Source organism: Thamnophis sirtalis, unplaced genomic scaffold, assembly GCF_051295495.1.
Source record: "Thamnophis sirtalis isolate CommonGarterSnake01/CBP01778 unplaced genomic scaffold, rThaSir2_p1.2 scaffold_4, whole genome shotgun sequence".
Lineage (NCBI taxonomy): Eukaryota > Metazoa > Chordata > Lepidosauria > Squamata > Natricidae > Thamnophis > Thamnophis sirtalis.
The window spans coordinates 26,273,115-26,289,809 of record NW_028261384.1 but is presented as its reverse complement, the minus strand read 5'-3'; the positions used below and the strand labels follow the sequence as shown (position 1 = coordinate 26,289,809).

At 38.4% G+C, this 16,695-nt stretch overlaps 1 protein-coding gene across 1 annotated transcript in view; it reads left to right on the top strand.

Annotated features, from left to right (window-relative positions):
- The first annotated feature begins 304 nt into the window (after window positions 1-304).
- The window catches only part of ITGA8 (integrin subunit alpha 8), a 136,888-nt gene continuing 120,497 nt past the window's right edge, over window positions 305-16,695 (top strand). The window contains exons 1-2 of the mRNA XM_087712649.1: window positions 305-631; window positions 8,983-9,107. Of these exons, the coding sequence (XP_087568775.1) occupies window positions 414-631; window positions 8,983-9,107 (343 nt within the window). The 5' untranslated portion in view covers window positions 305-413. The remainder of the gene's footprint in view (window positions 632-8,982; window positions 9,108-16,695) is intronic.

Genomic DNA, 16,695 nt, shown 5'->3' with positions numbered 1-16,695 from the left:
GCTGAAAAAACGCCTTTGCAAAAGCCACGACCAGACGCAACGGACACGGAACCCACAAATCCGCCGTCTGGCTTCCTCCCTCCCTCTCAATTTAAAACGGATCTGCCCCTCGGGTTCTTGCGCCGTTCCCAGAATGTCGCCCGCAGGAACAACACCAGGGGGCGGCACAACAAACAGCCTGATTCCTTCAGAGAAGCGCGGCTAGCTCGAACTTTGGAAGCGAATGGCTTTGCGCCTCCCTCGCCAAGTTTTTGCCCGGCGGGCGGCGCGCACGCAAAGCGAGACGGTGGGACGGCGGCTGCGGCCAGAGGTAGCCCTGCGAAGCTTCAAGCGGCGGCGGTTTCCAATTCTGGTTCCCTGCTTGAGTCTCAGGAGAGAGAAAGAAACGAAGCGAGGGAGCCGCTGCCAGGAGGATGTGGAGGCGGCGGCGTAGGTTGCCATCGCTGCCGACTTCGTCCGCTTGGTGCAGGCGCTGCGCGGCAAGCGACATCGCTGTCCTCTCGCTGCTTTTGTTGCTGGCGGGGCCGCTAAGTGCCTTCAACCTGGACGAAGAGAAGCGCGTCGTCTACAGTGGTCCAGATGGTAGTTACTTCGGGTACGCGCTGGATTTTTACAGCCCTGCACCGAATGCGTAAGTAGCGGTCCTGTTTGATGGGCGCAACAATTGCCTTGCTTGTTTTCTCTTGGAAACTGCAGCAGCAGGAGGATGGATGTCGGACGTTGCGATTTATCCAGGCAAGCCGTAACATAAGTGAGCCCCAGGACATCCGAATTTAGATCGGTTCCGAGCCGACACTTAATTTCCCCCCCAGCTCCATCCTAGACGTGGCTCCATCCTCAAGGAAATGACAATGAAGTTGTTATTCTCATAGTCACTATTGACTCTGACCATGCAACGCACACAGCTCCACAGATTTTCCCCAGAAACAACTCCCTTGTTAGACAGATTTCCAAATGTTCGTGGCGATGGAGAATGCAGATCTGCATAATTGGCATTCTGCATCGTTGAATTCAATGGGATTGAACGCCGAGCAGAAAAGTAGCGATTCTGTTGTTAAGGGGAGTCCCATAGATTAAAATAGCGGAGGTGGGTTTTTTGGGTGGTGGTGGTGGTTAATAGAGAATAAATAGTGGGCGTGCACCTTATCCACACAATCTTCATCTTTTGCCTAGAGTGCCAGATAATGTCATGAGTGCTCTGATAATTGTGAATTTTAGTGACAGCAACAAAATAAATGCTAATCCAGCAATTCCTATCTTTTCACTGAGCTCTACTAGTGTAGCTATGAACTTGTGGAGGAATCACCCATGGATCCACACACCTCTTTGCTCTAGTGAAGTTTGGATTGATAATGACTTCAGTAAAGGCAGAAAACTCCATAACACTGTTTTGCAGCTAAGTAGGAAATTTTTACAGGAAGACATAGTAATGAGCTGCTGGATCTGGTGTTCAGTTGCAAGCCACTTCAAGATCAGAGTTCAGGCTAGTTCAGTCTTTCCCAAAAATGCACTGACTCCCTAGTTTTAAAAGATCTGTACCAAATTTTCCAGCCACATGACTGGGAATCTTGAGAGATATAATCCCCTCCCATTTGCAGGTAACCCAGATTCAACAGAGATTTTACGTCTTTACATCTTACTCATAAAGTTGGATAATTAACAATTTACCAATTTTTAAATATGATTTAAAGAAGAACTTTAAAGAAAAATAGATTTCTTCTGTTTCAACCCTCTAGAATTTGAAATGTCTAAGATTACCTTTATAGTATCCTTTGAGCAGGACTACAGCAGGTGGCACCATTGAGACAATCTTGGCTGATCCTACAAACAGCTAAAGAGAGGTCAAAACAAAGAGAACTTGGCATTTTGAGCAGGAGATTATCAGGACGGTCCAGGACTGTAGAATGTAATTCTGTAGAAGTCTGGAAGAATGCATTGGCAAATCATTTCCACATTGCTGCCAGGGAAATTCCTTGGATATATCCAAAAAAATCACAATAAATTGAGTTCAACTCAAGGGAGCCTTTACCATTTTAATTAGGTAGGAAATCAAATTATCAGTTTCTAATTTTAGAAGCAAGCAGTTTTCCACTAGTAGTAAGTATATTGTAGGCTCTATCCTTAGACATCAAGAAAACATTCCTTTGCAAACTGTGAATTATTTTCATTAACATGAATGAGAAAATTGTCTTGATGAAATCAGTATAGGAATGAAGCCAGATGAATATGTATGCCTTGTCTGCTTTTTCTACCCTAAACTGCTCTGTGTTTCATAAATGAGTGGATAGACGAATATTGTTGCACATTTAAATTGAGTCTGTGTGCGGAAAGATAGAACTTATATTTGTATATTTGTGACCTTTGCTCTGTGGCTTTCCATTTACATCTACAACTCACTATTTGATATTACAAGTAGAGGATGCAGAAGTGTAAATAATATTGTGTCCTAAGTGTAGGAATGAACATTGACTGTATTAATGTGGCAACATTGACTTTGTGGGTAAACGATTCTGAAGATTATATCCTAATTATGAAACATGGTGGCATTAATTGAATGGATCCTGAATGTATTGATAACCAGTTTAGGGAAGGAGTTGTTTCAGGGGTGGGTTTCAGGCGGTTCGCGGCGGTCTCCGCGAACCGGTTGGTCGGCGAACCCGGAAGTAAGTAACTTCCAGGAACGCCAAAGGATCCACCCGCCCGCCCACGTTTCTTACCTGATTTTGACGAGTTCTGCGCTTCCACGCATGCGTAGAACGCATACAGCGCCTGCGCGATCCTCCAGGAGCAGCTGGAGCATCGCACAGGCGCTAGTACGCATGCGTGCACTGCGTGCGTGCACGAGGATGCCGCCGGCCCCGTTCCAACCCAACTGGTTGGAACGGGGTGAGAAACCCACCCTGAGTTGTTTGTACCTCTTTTGTATTTCTTCATATAGGCAAATTGATAAAATTTGGTGCTGTATAATCTAAACTTGAAACTTAATAACAATAAAATGAATTAAGTAAAAAATTAAATGGAAAACCTAATAATAGCTGCAGAAAGTGTTAAAAATCATGTGAAAAGGATTAATAACTGGGCATATCCTAAAAATGATCAATTGCATAGTTTTTGGCTCAAATATCTGACTAGCTTATATTCAATTATAGCTAAACAACTTAATGAAATATTGCATAGAGGAGACATCAGTGACAGGATAATAACTGGCAAAACATATCTGATTCTAAAAAGTTCAGTAAAAGGGACACCATGAATCCAAAAACATGCTTGCATAAAATGCTTAAATTACTTAGAGGCATAACAGTAGATAACATCCAAGATTATTTAGAAGAAAATAAGATCTTTCCAATAGAACAGAAAGGATTTCAAATGAAAAGCAGAGGTATAAAATATCAACTTCTAGTTGATAAAACTGTTTTGGAAAATTGCAAATGCTGAAAAACCAATGTATATATCCTTTGGATTGATTAAAAAAGTTTTTGATTTATTATCTTATATTTGGATCATCAAAAGTTGGAAACAACTGGTGTCTGTAAAAACATTGGAATGTTTACAGAAGAAATATTGAATCAATAAAAGGAAGAATTGATGGTTGGAAATGAAAAATACGAGCTTGTTAACATTAGAAGAAGTATCTACCAGAGTGATTTTATTATTTTTTATTGCTATGATACCATTTTCAGTGATTTTGAAGCAACCAAATCAAGCAGAAGGTGGATAATGATAAATCCTGCAAGTAACTTAGAATAATAGAGTTGGAAGGGACCTTGGAGGTCTTCTAGTCAAGCCCTTTGCTTAAGTAGGAGAGACTCTATACCATTTCAGACAAATAGTCTCTTTTTGAAAGTCTCCAGTGATAGAGCACCCACAATTTCTTAATGCAAGCTATTCCATTGGTTGATTGCTGTAACCATTAGGAATTTTCTTCTAGTTGCTTCTCTCCTTGGTAGAACAATGGTTCCATCCATTGTGTATTGTCTTGCCTTTTGGTGCTTTGTAAAATACTTTGCCTCCTCATCTTTGTAGGAGCCACTATTGGAACATGGAGTCATGTCTTCCCTACTCCTTCTTTTCATTACACTAGACATACCCAGTCTGATCATTCTTGTTGCTCTTCTCTGCATTCTTACAACTGCACTCTTAGTTACAACTAGAACATTAAAAAAAGAAACTGAAGGTTTGATTTTGGCTATGCAAAAGCAAGCTGTTAGAATTAATGCAATCAAGACCACATTTGACAAATTATCCATTGATTCCAGTATAGATTGTGCAAGTTGCAGAAAAAATAAATCATCTCATCTCACGTAAGAAAATCACACAAACTGATTATAAACAAAGATACAATATAGTTGCCAAAGTCATCTGTATAAACTAACATATGTCAGTAATGAAAAGGTGGTAGAAAATATAGTCAAAAATGTAACTGAAAGCAGGTTAAAATATTGTTGGATTCCTAAATACAAATTGATAAATTTTTGGTCCATAACACACTATATTTAACTGTGACTAAAAAGCAGAAAGTGTGGGTAATTTATGCAGCAAAATCGGGGGATAATAGGATAGAAGACAAAGAATTTGAAAATATCATAAAGTCTTAAGATCTGAAAATCAAAATGGAAGTAGAGAATTGTCTTTTACTGATCTAACAAATATTATTAAAAGGAAGATTTGACTAATTGTTTTATACTTATAAAACATGGGTGTAAAAAGGACATGAATAAATTATCACTAAGGTGTGCAAAATGTTATTGAATTGAATTTGGAAAACAAATATATTTACTAATATAAGGTAAAGGTTCCCCTCACATGCATGTGCTACTCGTTCCCGACTCTAGGGGGCAGTGCTCGTCTCTGTTTCAATGCTGAAGAGCCAGCGCTGTTGGCTGTCTCCGTGGTCATGTGGCCAGCATGACTAAACACCGAAGGTGCACGGAATAATGTTACCTTCCCATCAAAGGTGGTCCCTATTTTTCTACTTGCATTTTTTATGTGCTTTCCAACTGCTATGTTGGCAGAAGCTGGGACAAATAATTATGCAGCACTAAGGATTCAAATTGCTGAACTGCTGACCTTTCTGATCAACAAGTTCAGCATCTTAGCCAATGAGCCACCATGTCCCTATTTACTAATATACACAGGGTTAAAAAAAATAAAAAAATTCTTTAAAAAGAGAAATAATAAACTATAATCTAAAAGAAAAAAAAATCCTGGTTTTTTAAAAAAGTAATGTATTAGAAGTAACTCTAACTGTAAAATGATAATTTCTAAAAAAAATGTTTAGAGTTTCAAAATGAATATAAAATTGGAACAAGAAGTTTTCCCTTTGGATTGCTGGTTAAAGAACTTGAAAGTGTGTTGTGATTTTTGCTATTATAGATGATGACAAGGCAGAAAATCTAATAAGTGAAAATAGAAAGATGTATTATTTCTCACAATGGAAAAAAAAGGATGGGGGGAAATGGATTTGGTTAGGATGGCAATGTAAACTGTTTTAAACAAAGAAAAGATTTTACTCAGTCTTATTTCCATTGGGAAATCACTTCTGGTTTTTTATGCTTGAAATAGAAAAGAATGAAACTTATGAGACATTGAGGATTGAATAATTGTATAGTTACAGAAATGCCTCAAGCATAAATAAATATACTGCAAAAATTTTATATTTCACTACAATAAAGAGTCATAAATCAATGTTTTTCCCTTTCTTTTTAAACCTATCTCCATTTTTAAATTTTCATAATCCTTTATGTTATAATAAATTGTAATGAAAGATTGAAAAAACAAGTAAATGTGGAACGATTATGGCATAAACTGGCAGGGGTGATCTCAGTGGTTATCGGCATACTGGCTGTCATACTAAAAAATATTGGATATATGTAAAAAAATCTGTTCATGGACAAAATTTCCATCTGTTTAATTGTCATAGGCCACATTGGTTGGATCCACACATAGACTATGCCCGTGATAGTGAACCTATGGCACCCGTATCAGAGGTGGCATGCAGAGCCATCTCTGTGGGCACGCGAGCCATTGCCCCAGCTCAGCTCTGCTGTGCATATGCGCACACCTTCCACTGACAAGCAGGTCTTTGGGTCTCTGCCGCGCATATGTGGGGAGGCGAGGTGCATGGGAGGTGGGACGCATACAGGGGGCTGCACTCACATTGTATTTTGGAGGTGCACGTATGCATGCATGCTTCCGTGCATGCACGCATACAGGTGCACTCAATCTGGAAAAGGTGGACTACATAGTCCATCAGTGTCGACATCTGCTATGTCAGTATCTGACATAGTCCATCAGTGGACTATGCCAATATATTATGATATCTTAGGTCAGTGATGGGGAACCTTTTCAGCACTAAGTGCCCAAACCGGAACACATGTGCATGTATGTGCATGTGAATGTGCTGGAGCACTGGAAACACAAAGACTAGCTGGTCGGCACACACATGCCTGCTTTTTTGGCCATTTGGTCAAAACAGCCCAGAAAACGGCTTGAAAACAGCCTGAAAAACAGCTGGAAAATGGCCCGGAACAGGCCCAGAAAAGGCCTGAAAAACGGACAGGATTTTGGCCATTTTCAGGCTGTTTTCCAGCACTCCGTGCCTGCGAAGACTAGCTAGCCACTGTCCATGTGCATGCCAGAAACTAGAAGAGCAGCTGGCAATGGCGCATGTGCCCACAGAGTGGCTCTGCATAGCTTTGCCATCACGGTCCTAGTTCTTTGTAGAACTCAGTATATATGAAAGCCAAAACCAGTTAAAGAACTCACAGTTGTGGCTTCCTGTTGAAAAGATAAAAGTAGTGAAAATAGTGAATCAAATAAAGGAAATAATAGTGAAAACAGTGAATAGTTGCTAAGGGAATCAAATAGTTGTTAAGTTATTAGCGCACTTATTAAGTGAATCTGTCTTCCCCATTGACATTGCTTGTTAGAAGGTCCCAAAATGGAATCACTTGACCCCGGGACACTGCAACCATTATAAATAGGAACCTGTTGCCAATCATCTGAATTTTGATTACATGACCATGGGATGCTGCAACAGTTATAAGTGTGAAAAATAGTCAAAAGTCACTTTTTCAGTGCCATTGTAACTTTGACTGTTCACTGAATGAATTATTGTAAGTCAAGGACTACCTCAATCCTCATATAACCATTCTGTAAAATGTTATACCCTTGGCATGGCAGATGAAGTAGAGAAGATGTATTTAGAAGAAGATAAGAGAAAGCACATGGCTTGCTTAGGTAACTTTCCTCCAATCTGGGTGTCCTCTATATAGGTAGAGTAATATTTCCCAGAGGTGACAATGTTTGTTGAGAAATTCTGGGAGGTGCCTGGTTATCTTCATAGCAGCTTTTTAAACTAGAGTCTTCCCAATTTAGAATCTTCAGCTCTCTGAATCTATTTTTCACCCACTGTTAAGGTCTCCATGATAATTCAATCCTTCAGTTGTATTTGAATGTAACTTTCCTAGAATAAGAATGTAGACCCCACAGTAAAAAAAAAAAAAAAAGCAATGCCTTTAAAGGAATGATAGTTGAAGCAGAGATGATATTCATCAGGTTCTGATCAGTTCTGGAAAACTGGTAGCGGAAATTTTGAGTAGTTTGAAGAATTGGCAAATACCGCCTGTGACTGGCCCCGACCCCATCTATTCTCTGCCTCCTGAGTCCCAACTGATCGGGAGGGAATGGGGATTTTTTAAAATAATTTTTTTTATTTTTTATTTAAAAGAAAACACAATCCTCCTTTACATGCTGTGGAAAGTGTATCAGTTGGTTACAAAAAGACTTTCGTGCATCTCTTCCACAGTCAACAAACATAATTCATATTAACTCAAGCATTTTAACTCAAATACTTAAACATGTCACTATCATCATATCTCCATTTTCATTTGACTATAATTGTTTAAGTGTCCTTCTTCATAAAATATACCAAAATTTAATGCATAACCACATACTGGCCTTTCAATTACTATTTCTAAAATCCTCCACTAACACTAAATCCTTATGTCCTATTCTAGCTAAACATCCATAATATTTAATAACAAAGTTTTCTAATCCTCCTTTTCAAATCACTGTTTAAAATTTACATCCAGTTTCCTTATATTACACCCATATCTATCTATCTATCTATCTATCTATCTATCTATCTATCTATCTATCTATCTATCTATCTATCTATCTATCTATCTATGTTGTTATTCTTATCTCTCCTTTACATAACTATATCCTGTATGATAACATTTTCCCCCTAATAATCAAAACATTAACTTTAACTCTAAGTTGGTTTCCCCTTTTTTTAAATTAACCTTTATGTATAATCCAAAGGGATTTCTAATCTTCCTTACATGGGTACCAGGGAATGGGGATTTTAAATGTCTTTCCCCTGACACACCCACCAAGCCACACCCACAGAACCGATAGTAGAAACAATTGAATCCCACCACTGGTTGAATGCATGCTTCCATCAATGCTTCCTACACTTCCCTTGGAGCACACATTTGCCCTGAAAACCAAGTAGCCAAGGTGTAACCAAGTAGCTGTTTGCCAAAACAGTAAACAATGATGATGGACAGGAGCTTTTACCAGGCCAGAACCCAGTGATCTGACCTAGAGAGAGCTCTATGCCTGGCCCTCTATAACCAAAATGCCCAGGGAAATAATAGGAAAACGTCATTTTTTTAGCTTTGGTATTTCTTGTCACCTTCTAAAAACACAGTTCCTTAGTGCTTCTTCAGTGCCATAGGTTATTATTTGACAGCCTTTGCTATTTGGCAAACATTATTTGGGATTAGAAATGAGGTGGGTTTTTGTTTTTTGTTTTGCTTTTGCTTTGACTAATGCTTTTCTTTTCTTGACTGAGGGTAAGGTTTTTGTCAGAGATCAGAAAACGATTTCTGGAATCACAGCTCTATCAATAAAGCAACTTGCCTGGGCTCTTCCAAATTCATACTTAGTGTTTTTCTCTTGCCTCTTTTGCAGAGTAAGCGTCCTAGTTGGAGCACCTAAAGCCAACACAACCCAGCCAGACATAGTGGAAGGAGGAGCTGTCTACTATTGCCCTTGGCCAGGCACGGAGTGTAAACAGATTCCCTTTGATAATAAAAGTAAGAAAATTGTTTCTGTGTCATCCTCTGCATGAGAATCTTCAGGCAAACTCTGTCACTGATCATTGTCTCAGTTGCAAGCTGATCCAATGTTCCTTTCATTATGTCAGCTTGTCTGATCTAAATCTCTTTAGAGAAGACACAAATCTTAGATATTGAATGTACTAAATCGCCTTGTGCAAAAGACCTTCTGCAGAAGAATCCTGAGAGAAATTATGTGATGTCCAAGAACTGGACTTGTATAGTTTCTATCTTAACAAAAGTGACTTATTATACTTGATTAGAGTTAAATGGACTTGTATAGTTTCTATCTTAGAAAAAGTGACTTATTATACTTGATTAGAGTTAAATGGAATCTATTTTATTCATCTGCCAACTTAGCAGTTCGAAAGCATGTAAAAATGCAAGTAGAAAAATAGGAACCACTTTGGTGGGAAGGTAACAGCGTTCCATGCACCTTTGGCGTTTAGTCATACTGGCCACATGACCACGGAGATGTCTTCGGACAGCGCTGGCTCTTTGGCTTTGTAACGGAGATGAGCACTGCCCCCTAGAGTCAGGAACGACTAGCACATATGTGCGAGGTGAACCTTTACCTTTACTATTTTATTCATCTGCCCATTTGGGAGTTGGATTTTTAGTTCATTAGGTTTTCCTCCAGATTTTTAATCTCTCTTCTAAAAATTGCTAGACCAGTTGCAATAGGCCAGCATATGGAGTTTTTTAGGAAGATATATGAAGCACTTGGAAAATAGGTTATTTATATTTATTTATATTAAATGTAATATTTATATTGGATGTAATAATGTCCTATCTGCATATCCACAGTAGTATGGGGTTGTTTGTTCAGAGACTGATTGTTCTGTAGTACTTCAAACCCTGTGCATCTCCCAGTCATTACAAAAAGTGCTGCAAGGAAGCCCCCTTCTAACAAATTATTGCCTCATTTAGTGACCATTGAAAGTTACAACAGTGCAAAAAAGGGCTTGCAACCAGTCTTTTATTTATAGGTTCTGACAGGTTCTGGAGAACTGGTAGCGGAAATTTTGAATAGTTCAGAGAACCGGCAAATGCAACCTTTGGTTGGCCCCAGAGTGGGGAGGAAATGAACATTTTGCAGTATTCTTCCCCTGCCACGGCCATCAAGCCATGCCCACAGAACCAGTAGTAAAAACACATACACACATACACACACACACACTCATATTCATTCATTCATTTATTCAATTTGCATGTGGTTTCTCAGTACAAGTGAACAGGCAAACAATCATAAACAAACACTTAGGAAAGTCAGTAGACTCTGATCTCAGAAGAAGGTTTCACAGAGTGGCTGGTACAGCAAAAAAAAAAAAAAAAGGAATGTTTCCTGGGCCCCACTAGCTGGTATTCCCTGGACAATGTGATCTGGGTGCATTCTCATCCTGCCAGACCAGATTGGATGGACACAAAAAACTGATATAAGATGGTCCTTCAGATAATTTGGCCATAAACCATGAAGGGTTTAAAGGTAACAACCAGCCCCTTGAATTGTATCTGGAAGTACAATGGCAACCAGCACAGCTCATGGAATAGGCATAAAGTAACCAATCCCTAAAAATGAATGTTAGAAAGTCCCATGCAGCTACATTCTTAATCAGTAGAAGCTTCTGAACGCCCTTTGGTATAGCCCCAGTTAGAGCACATTGAGTAATCTATAAAGGAGATCACAAGGGCATGAATAACAATGAGCAGGGCCTCCTAGTTGAGAAGTCGGCACAGCTAGCGCATAATCTGAAAATGTACAAAGATGCCATCTTCTTTACCAGCAGGAGCCATGACCTCAAGAGGACCCCAGATAACTTATTAGCTCTGTCAGGAGGAGTGCCATGCCACCCAAGACAAAAGACAGAAAGTTGTTAGCATCAGAATGCCCTGCACCCAAAGCCACTCAATTGAGCTGAAGCCTGTTGTGACCCATCCAGGCCTGCATAGCCTCCAGGCACTGAGATAGGAAATCCATGGCATCTGTCTGATGGCCTGGGAGGGAGATATAAATGGATAGATGGATGGATGGATGATGATATCACATCAAACCATTGGATAACCTCACCCAATGGCCTTATGTTGGCCTCATGTTGGTATTCAACATGAGAGGAGAAAGGACCAAGCTCCTTGGCATTCCACACAACAGAGGCCATGGGTTGGATCTTTCTCCTCCTATCAAAACTGAGTAGAACTGGCTCCAGAGTAAGCAGGAAAACCAGCATGGAATAATGCTACCCACCTCCAATAGCAAAGATGGTTCAAAAGGATGTAATGACTGATGGTATCAAAAACTGCTGAGAGGTCAGGAGGGGAAAGGATGGATACACTACTCTATCCTGCTTCCACCAAAGGAAGAATTTGATCAGTACTCATTCAGTCCCATATCTGTGCATAGATCACAACTGAAAAGGGTCCAGGTAATCTGTTTTAATCCAGAGTCATTTTTCCCTAAAAATGAAATGTTGGAAACTGGATGAAAACTATCTGGATGAGTTGCATTAAGCAATAGTCCTTTAAGATTTAGACATATCAACACCTACCAGAAAAGGTAGGACCATTCCCACCATCAAGGAAGAGTTAATCATCTTAAATTAGGATTGCCCCTGCATCCTATCATTATATGACTCCATTATTTTGTTTTCCAACCAGCAGAATTAATGGAGAACATGGAAGTAAGATTGCAAGTCACAATCATGTGATATCTTGTTTAATGAGTGGTATTTAACAACCAAACATGAAGTGATCTAAATGTTGCATTTGTAAGATTTTTCACTTAGTGACTGCAACAGTTAGCCACAGATTTGCCAATCCCAATTGTGGTCTACCCATACTCTCACTTCTCTGTGGACATGGCATATTCTGTCTGTCTGTCTCTCTCTTTCTCCACCCATACCCACCCACCCACCCATTCATCCATCCATCCATCCATCCAGATTATATTTGAAAAGAAGGGAAAAATATGTTTTCGCCTAGTGTTTAACTTGCTATGGATCTACTAGGAGAGAAATATAATTCATTTCCACAAAGCTCCATGATGTAATTCTTTATATCCTATCACTCTTGATTTTTTTATATCTCCTAGTTCACATCTAATTTCCTTTTTGTTGTTTTAAATATCTGTTGGATTTTACCAATCAAGTTGGTTCATCATTATCTTCTAAAATTAAAATGTGCTTAAGGTTAAGATTTAGCAGCTTTTTATACATATAACAAGCCTTTTGCCATTAAAAGCATAAAGCACCCAGTTTTGCATGCATATTTCTCTCAGAGTAATGGAGGCTGGGTGGAAATTAACAGAGGGATAATATGGATCATATCCAAATGCATCCCCCCACAACAGATGGTTCTTATTTAATTAAAGGGAAAACACATTTGAAACAATTTGTGCAGTTTGTTTTCTGTTGTCTCTCTCTGTACGGCCCTCAAAATCGATTTATTGCTAGTGTCTTCTACAACATTAAAACTGAAAGGCTTTAATTTAAACAGATCCGATTGTTAGAAGTGACAGCTAGGATTCATCAAGTTCAGCTTTTTTTCCCCTGGTACTTTTGTGTGTGCAAGAGTGTCTCCACACTCATTTTGATGTCAGAACTTCTCTAGAAGAAAGAAACAAAATCAGTACCGTAAGCCAAGAACTTAGACCACTTAATAGCTTTCAGAGTAAATATTCTCCTGCCCATAAATTAACAAGTCAATATGACCATTCAGAATTAAAATCCAAACATAAAACAGCTGAGAAACAGAATTTTACCCTGTAAAATGGACAATGCAATGTGTTAGGTAAGCTAGGCACTTTCTATAGCTGATTGAGAAAACATTTTACAGTATGATTTAAAGAAACAGGTATAACATTGTTACATGATTTATATATTGCCAACCCAACCGTTAGATTATATTCCTAACACAATGGATTAGATGTAGGTTGGTCTTCACATTCTGACCTAAAGACTGACCTAAATCCCATATTGATATTATTAGACTGATGTAGATGGGCAAATATCTAGATAGAATTAAATAGAGCTTCTGAAAGCTTACATCACCTTTAGTCTTCTCATCTTCTGTACCCCAAAAGATCTTGATAAAGAGATTAGGAATGGAGTTCAACTGGTTTAATTTTTTTTTAATTAAAAAAGAATGCTTCAAGTGTTACAATCTTTTTAATTGAAGGCTTGGAATTATATTTATCAAAGTTTTAAATGGCACAAAAAATATAAAGGAGGTAAAGAAATACTATTAAAAGAAAATGATTTAGGTGCAAAACTTTGGGGCACGCAAATTTAAAGGTAAATTCAGCTGCTTTGGTCAATTTGCATAATAAAATAATGTAAACATTGCTATGACATAAAATGAGATTAAGGACAGCTGGAAGCAAGAAGATAAAAATATCAGACAATAACCACATCCCTATTTTGGACCCCATTTCCAGTTTGTTCTTAAATGCTGAACACAAGACTCCTTTGAAAGGTTTTTCACACTTGAAGGGGAGGCTGTTGTTTTCTCTCTCCTGTCCCTGATTATGCTGGCTTTTTGGATAGTATATGGGATTTCTAATCTTTCCTTGCAAGGAAACTGCACAGCAGAGTTGGATGAGTTTCTCATTTCTCTTGCCAATAATAACAGCCATGTAGTCAGTGGACCAGCAATGGAAAGGAGATAACTTTCTACAAGTGATTTTATTGAAAAAACAATAGCAATTATACATATGTCAATTTGAAATGATTCCATTTCCATGGAGATACCTTTTCCCCCTTATGTTAAGATAGGGGAAAAAATCACACACACAAAAATTGAACAATCTCAGCCAAATCTTGAGAGCTCTCAACACAGTCTCATGTTGGGTGAATCTGTGAAGGATGGATGTTGCTAGTAAAGTAACAGTTTTCTATCATCTCATGTGTTATGCAGTTACCAACCCAATCAGCCATTGAACGTGCTGGATCAAAGTTGACTCTATCTAGTTGAGTACAATATTCTGAGACACACCATGGCCACATAGGAACCTCTTAGAGCAGAAAAGCAGACCTTATAAATCCATTAAGAAGGCAACCTGGAACATTAAAGATTCATATAAATGATAATGGATAAGGATAGAAGGATAATGAAGATACTTGGGTGATTCAGTATATTGAAGTGGAGACTGAAGGAATTAGGAATATTTAACTTGTAGGAAACATTGAGAAAAAATATGATAAGATCATCCAAGTATGTGAAAGGATATCACAAAGAAAAAGACTAGGATCTGTTCTTCAGTTCCAGGCATGGTGAAATGGATTTAAATTACAGGAAGAAAGATTCCATTTGACTAAATTGTTATAGTAACTGCAGTTTGACAATGGAACCAATTATTCAGGCTCTCCAGACTTTGCTTGTGCTAAAGTAGAGGCTGGATAGCATCTGTAGGACTGTTTTAATTTGGATTTCTGCCCAGAGCAGATAGTTGGACTCAGTAGGCCCTTCAGACTTTATGGTTCTATTATCTTCCATTGTTGCTGTTTCCTAGGAACTGATATTTTAGACATGGTGCCTCTGATCCTGGAGTCAACTTATAACCCAGCTGTGCCCAGACTGTTTCTTTGCAGACCCACTACATCATACTCAAAATGTTTTGCAAACCATTCCATAAGGAAGTGTTTTTTTTATATGTTCTTCTAAGCCTGCCAGATAAAAACCACCAATCAAATTCCACATTCCCATGTTCCAACCACTTATTGTGTAAAGAACATCACATTGAGACATCACAAAAAGTCATAATTTTAAAATAGCGACTATTATATTTTGCAACAAGATGAGTTAGGCAAGTGACACTAGGCGTAATTAACAATTCACATGACGCATAAAGTTGCATAGGGTTATATCTCCCTGTTTTTAGTGGAATTCCTGTAATATATGGAACGCAGGCTGAAATTTGTTAGTGTAGACCTGTAGCCAATAAAAAATACTCCTATCTATCTATCTATCTATCTATCTATCTATCTATCTATCTATCTATCTATCTATCTATCTATCTATCTATCTATCTATCTATCTATCTAACTAACTAACTAACTAACTAACTATCTATCTATCATCTATCATCTATCTCTAAACAATTTATAGGGCTACCCAACTGGAACACTGCAACTGTAGCCAGCTTACTAGAAACCCAAAACAAACAAAATCAAAATTCCAGTTGAAATTCATAAACAACTGTTAAAAAGTAATTTGCAATTATTACTTTCCACTAATAGGAACGCCAATTATCCTGACTCCAGTGGCCAAGGGGAAAAAAAAGCAATAATAAATTCTGTAATGCTTTTCTAAAAGCCACCTAGGTAAAAACCAATTTCCAGAAGACAGGAGATAGATCATTAGATCTGACCCATGGGTCTGGCCTGGTAACAGTGTAGAACAGGTCCATGATGCCCCTGCAAGTGAAAAATGGAGCTTGGGAGCCCATTTTTGCTGGCAGAGCGCTCAGGTCACCAAAGGTGCCCCCAACATGAGTAACATTGAGCAGGCCACACCCACTCCCACCACAAAAGGTCAACTACATCCCTGATGCAACCCTTAATGAAATTGATTTTGACAAACCTGAGTTAGAGCATGTGGAATAGACCAATGGCATTGGGGAGATGCGATCCTGCAATAACCTTGTCTAGTGCCCCATAGGACTTTTTAGGTGATAATGTCGTGAGCTGCCCTGAATCGTGTACTTCAGCTGAGTAGCCATATAAAGCAAACAAATAAAAACAACAACCTAAATTATATCTGGAAGCCTACAGGAGGCCAATATAGCTCATGAACCAGAGGTGTTACTTGGGCATACGACAATATTTCTAAATTACTAGCACTGCTGCATTCCAGACTTACTCTCTAGAATTCTTCTACCATAAAACAGCACCATTTAAAACCATTTAAAAAACCATTTAAAAAAACCAATAGAAGTTGCTCACCATTAAATATCGTAGCAGAATGTTCCATAGTTTAATTGTTTGCTTCTGCCATATGTAGCTTTTTGGCCTAACAACTGTTGCTGTGTATTAGCGTCACCAGTTGCACAGCCCTCCAGATGTGTGGAATTGATTATTCAAAATTCCCATAAAGGCTTGTGTAGGCTGAAGGAATTCTGGATGTTGAAGTTCATGTATTTATATGTATTTTTAGGTAGCGGGGGAGAGAGGGAGGATGTTATAGAGAGAGGGGGAGAGAGATCTGGGATTTTAAAAAATAGTGTTTTTGCTTTACTTTGTAAACTATTTCAGGAGTCTTTGCCTTGAAAAGTGGAATAAAATATATTTAAACAAGATATACTGGTACCATTTATGGAACAATTTTATTGTTTTTAGTATAGTACAATAGTTTTGTGATATTTTTAATGAAATATTTATTGGAACAGATATATTCAGGCTCAAATTATGTAATACTTTGATGTATTTCTACGTGTTTTTGTAAGTTGAATATGTATCATCATTTGTAGGCAACAAACACAATCTTGAAAAATGCAACAATTAATATTATCATTGCCTGATGTGCCAGAAGGGGTAGCTAGAGAGCAGACTAAAATGAATCATCTTCCCTTGTGCAA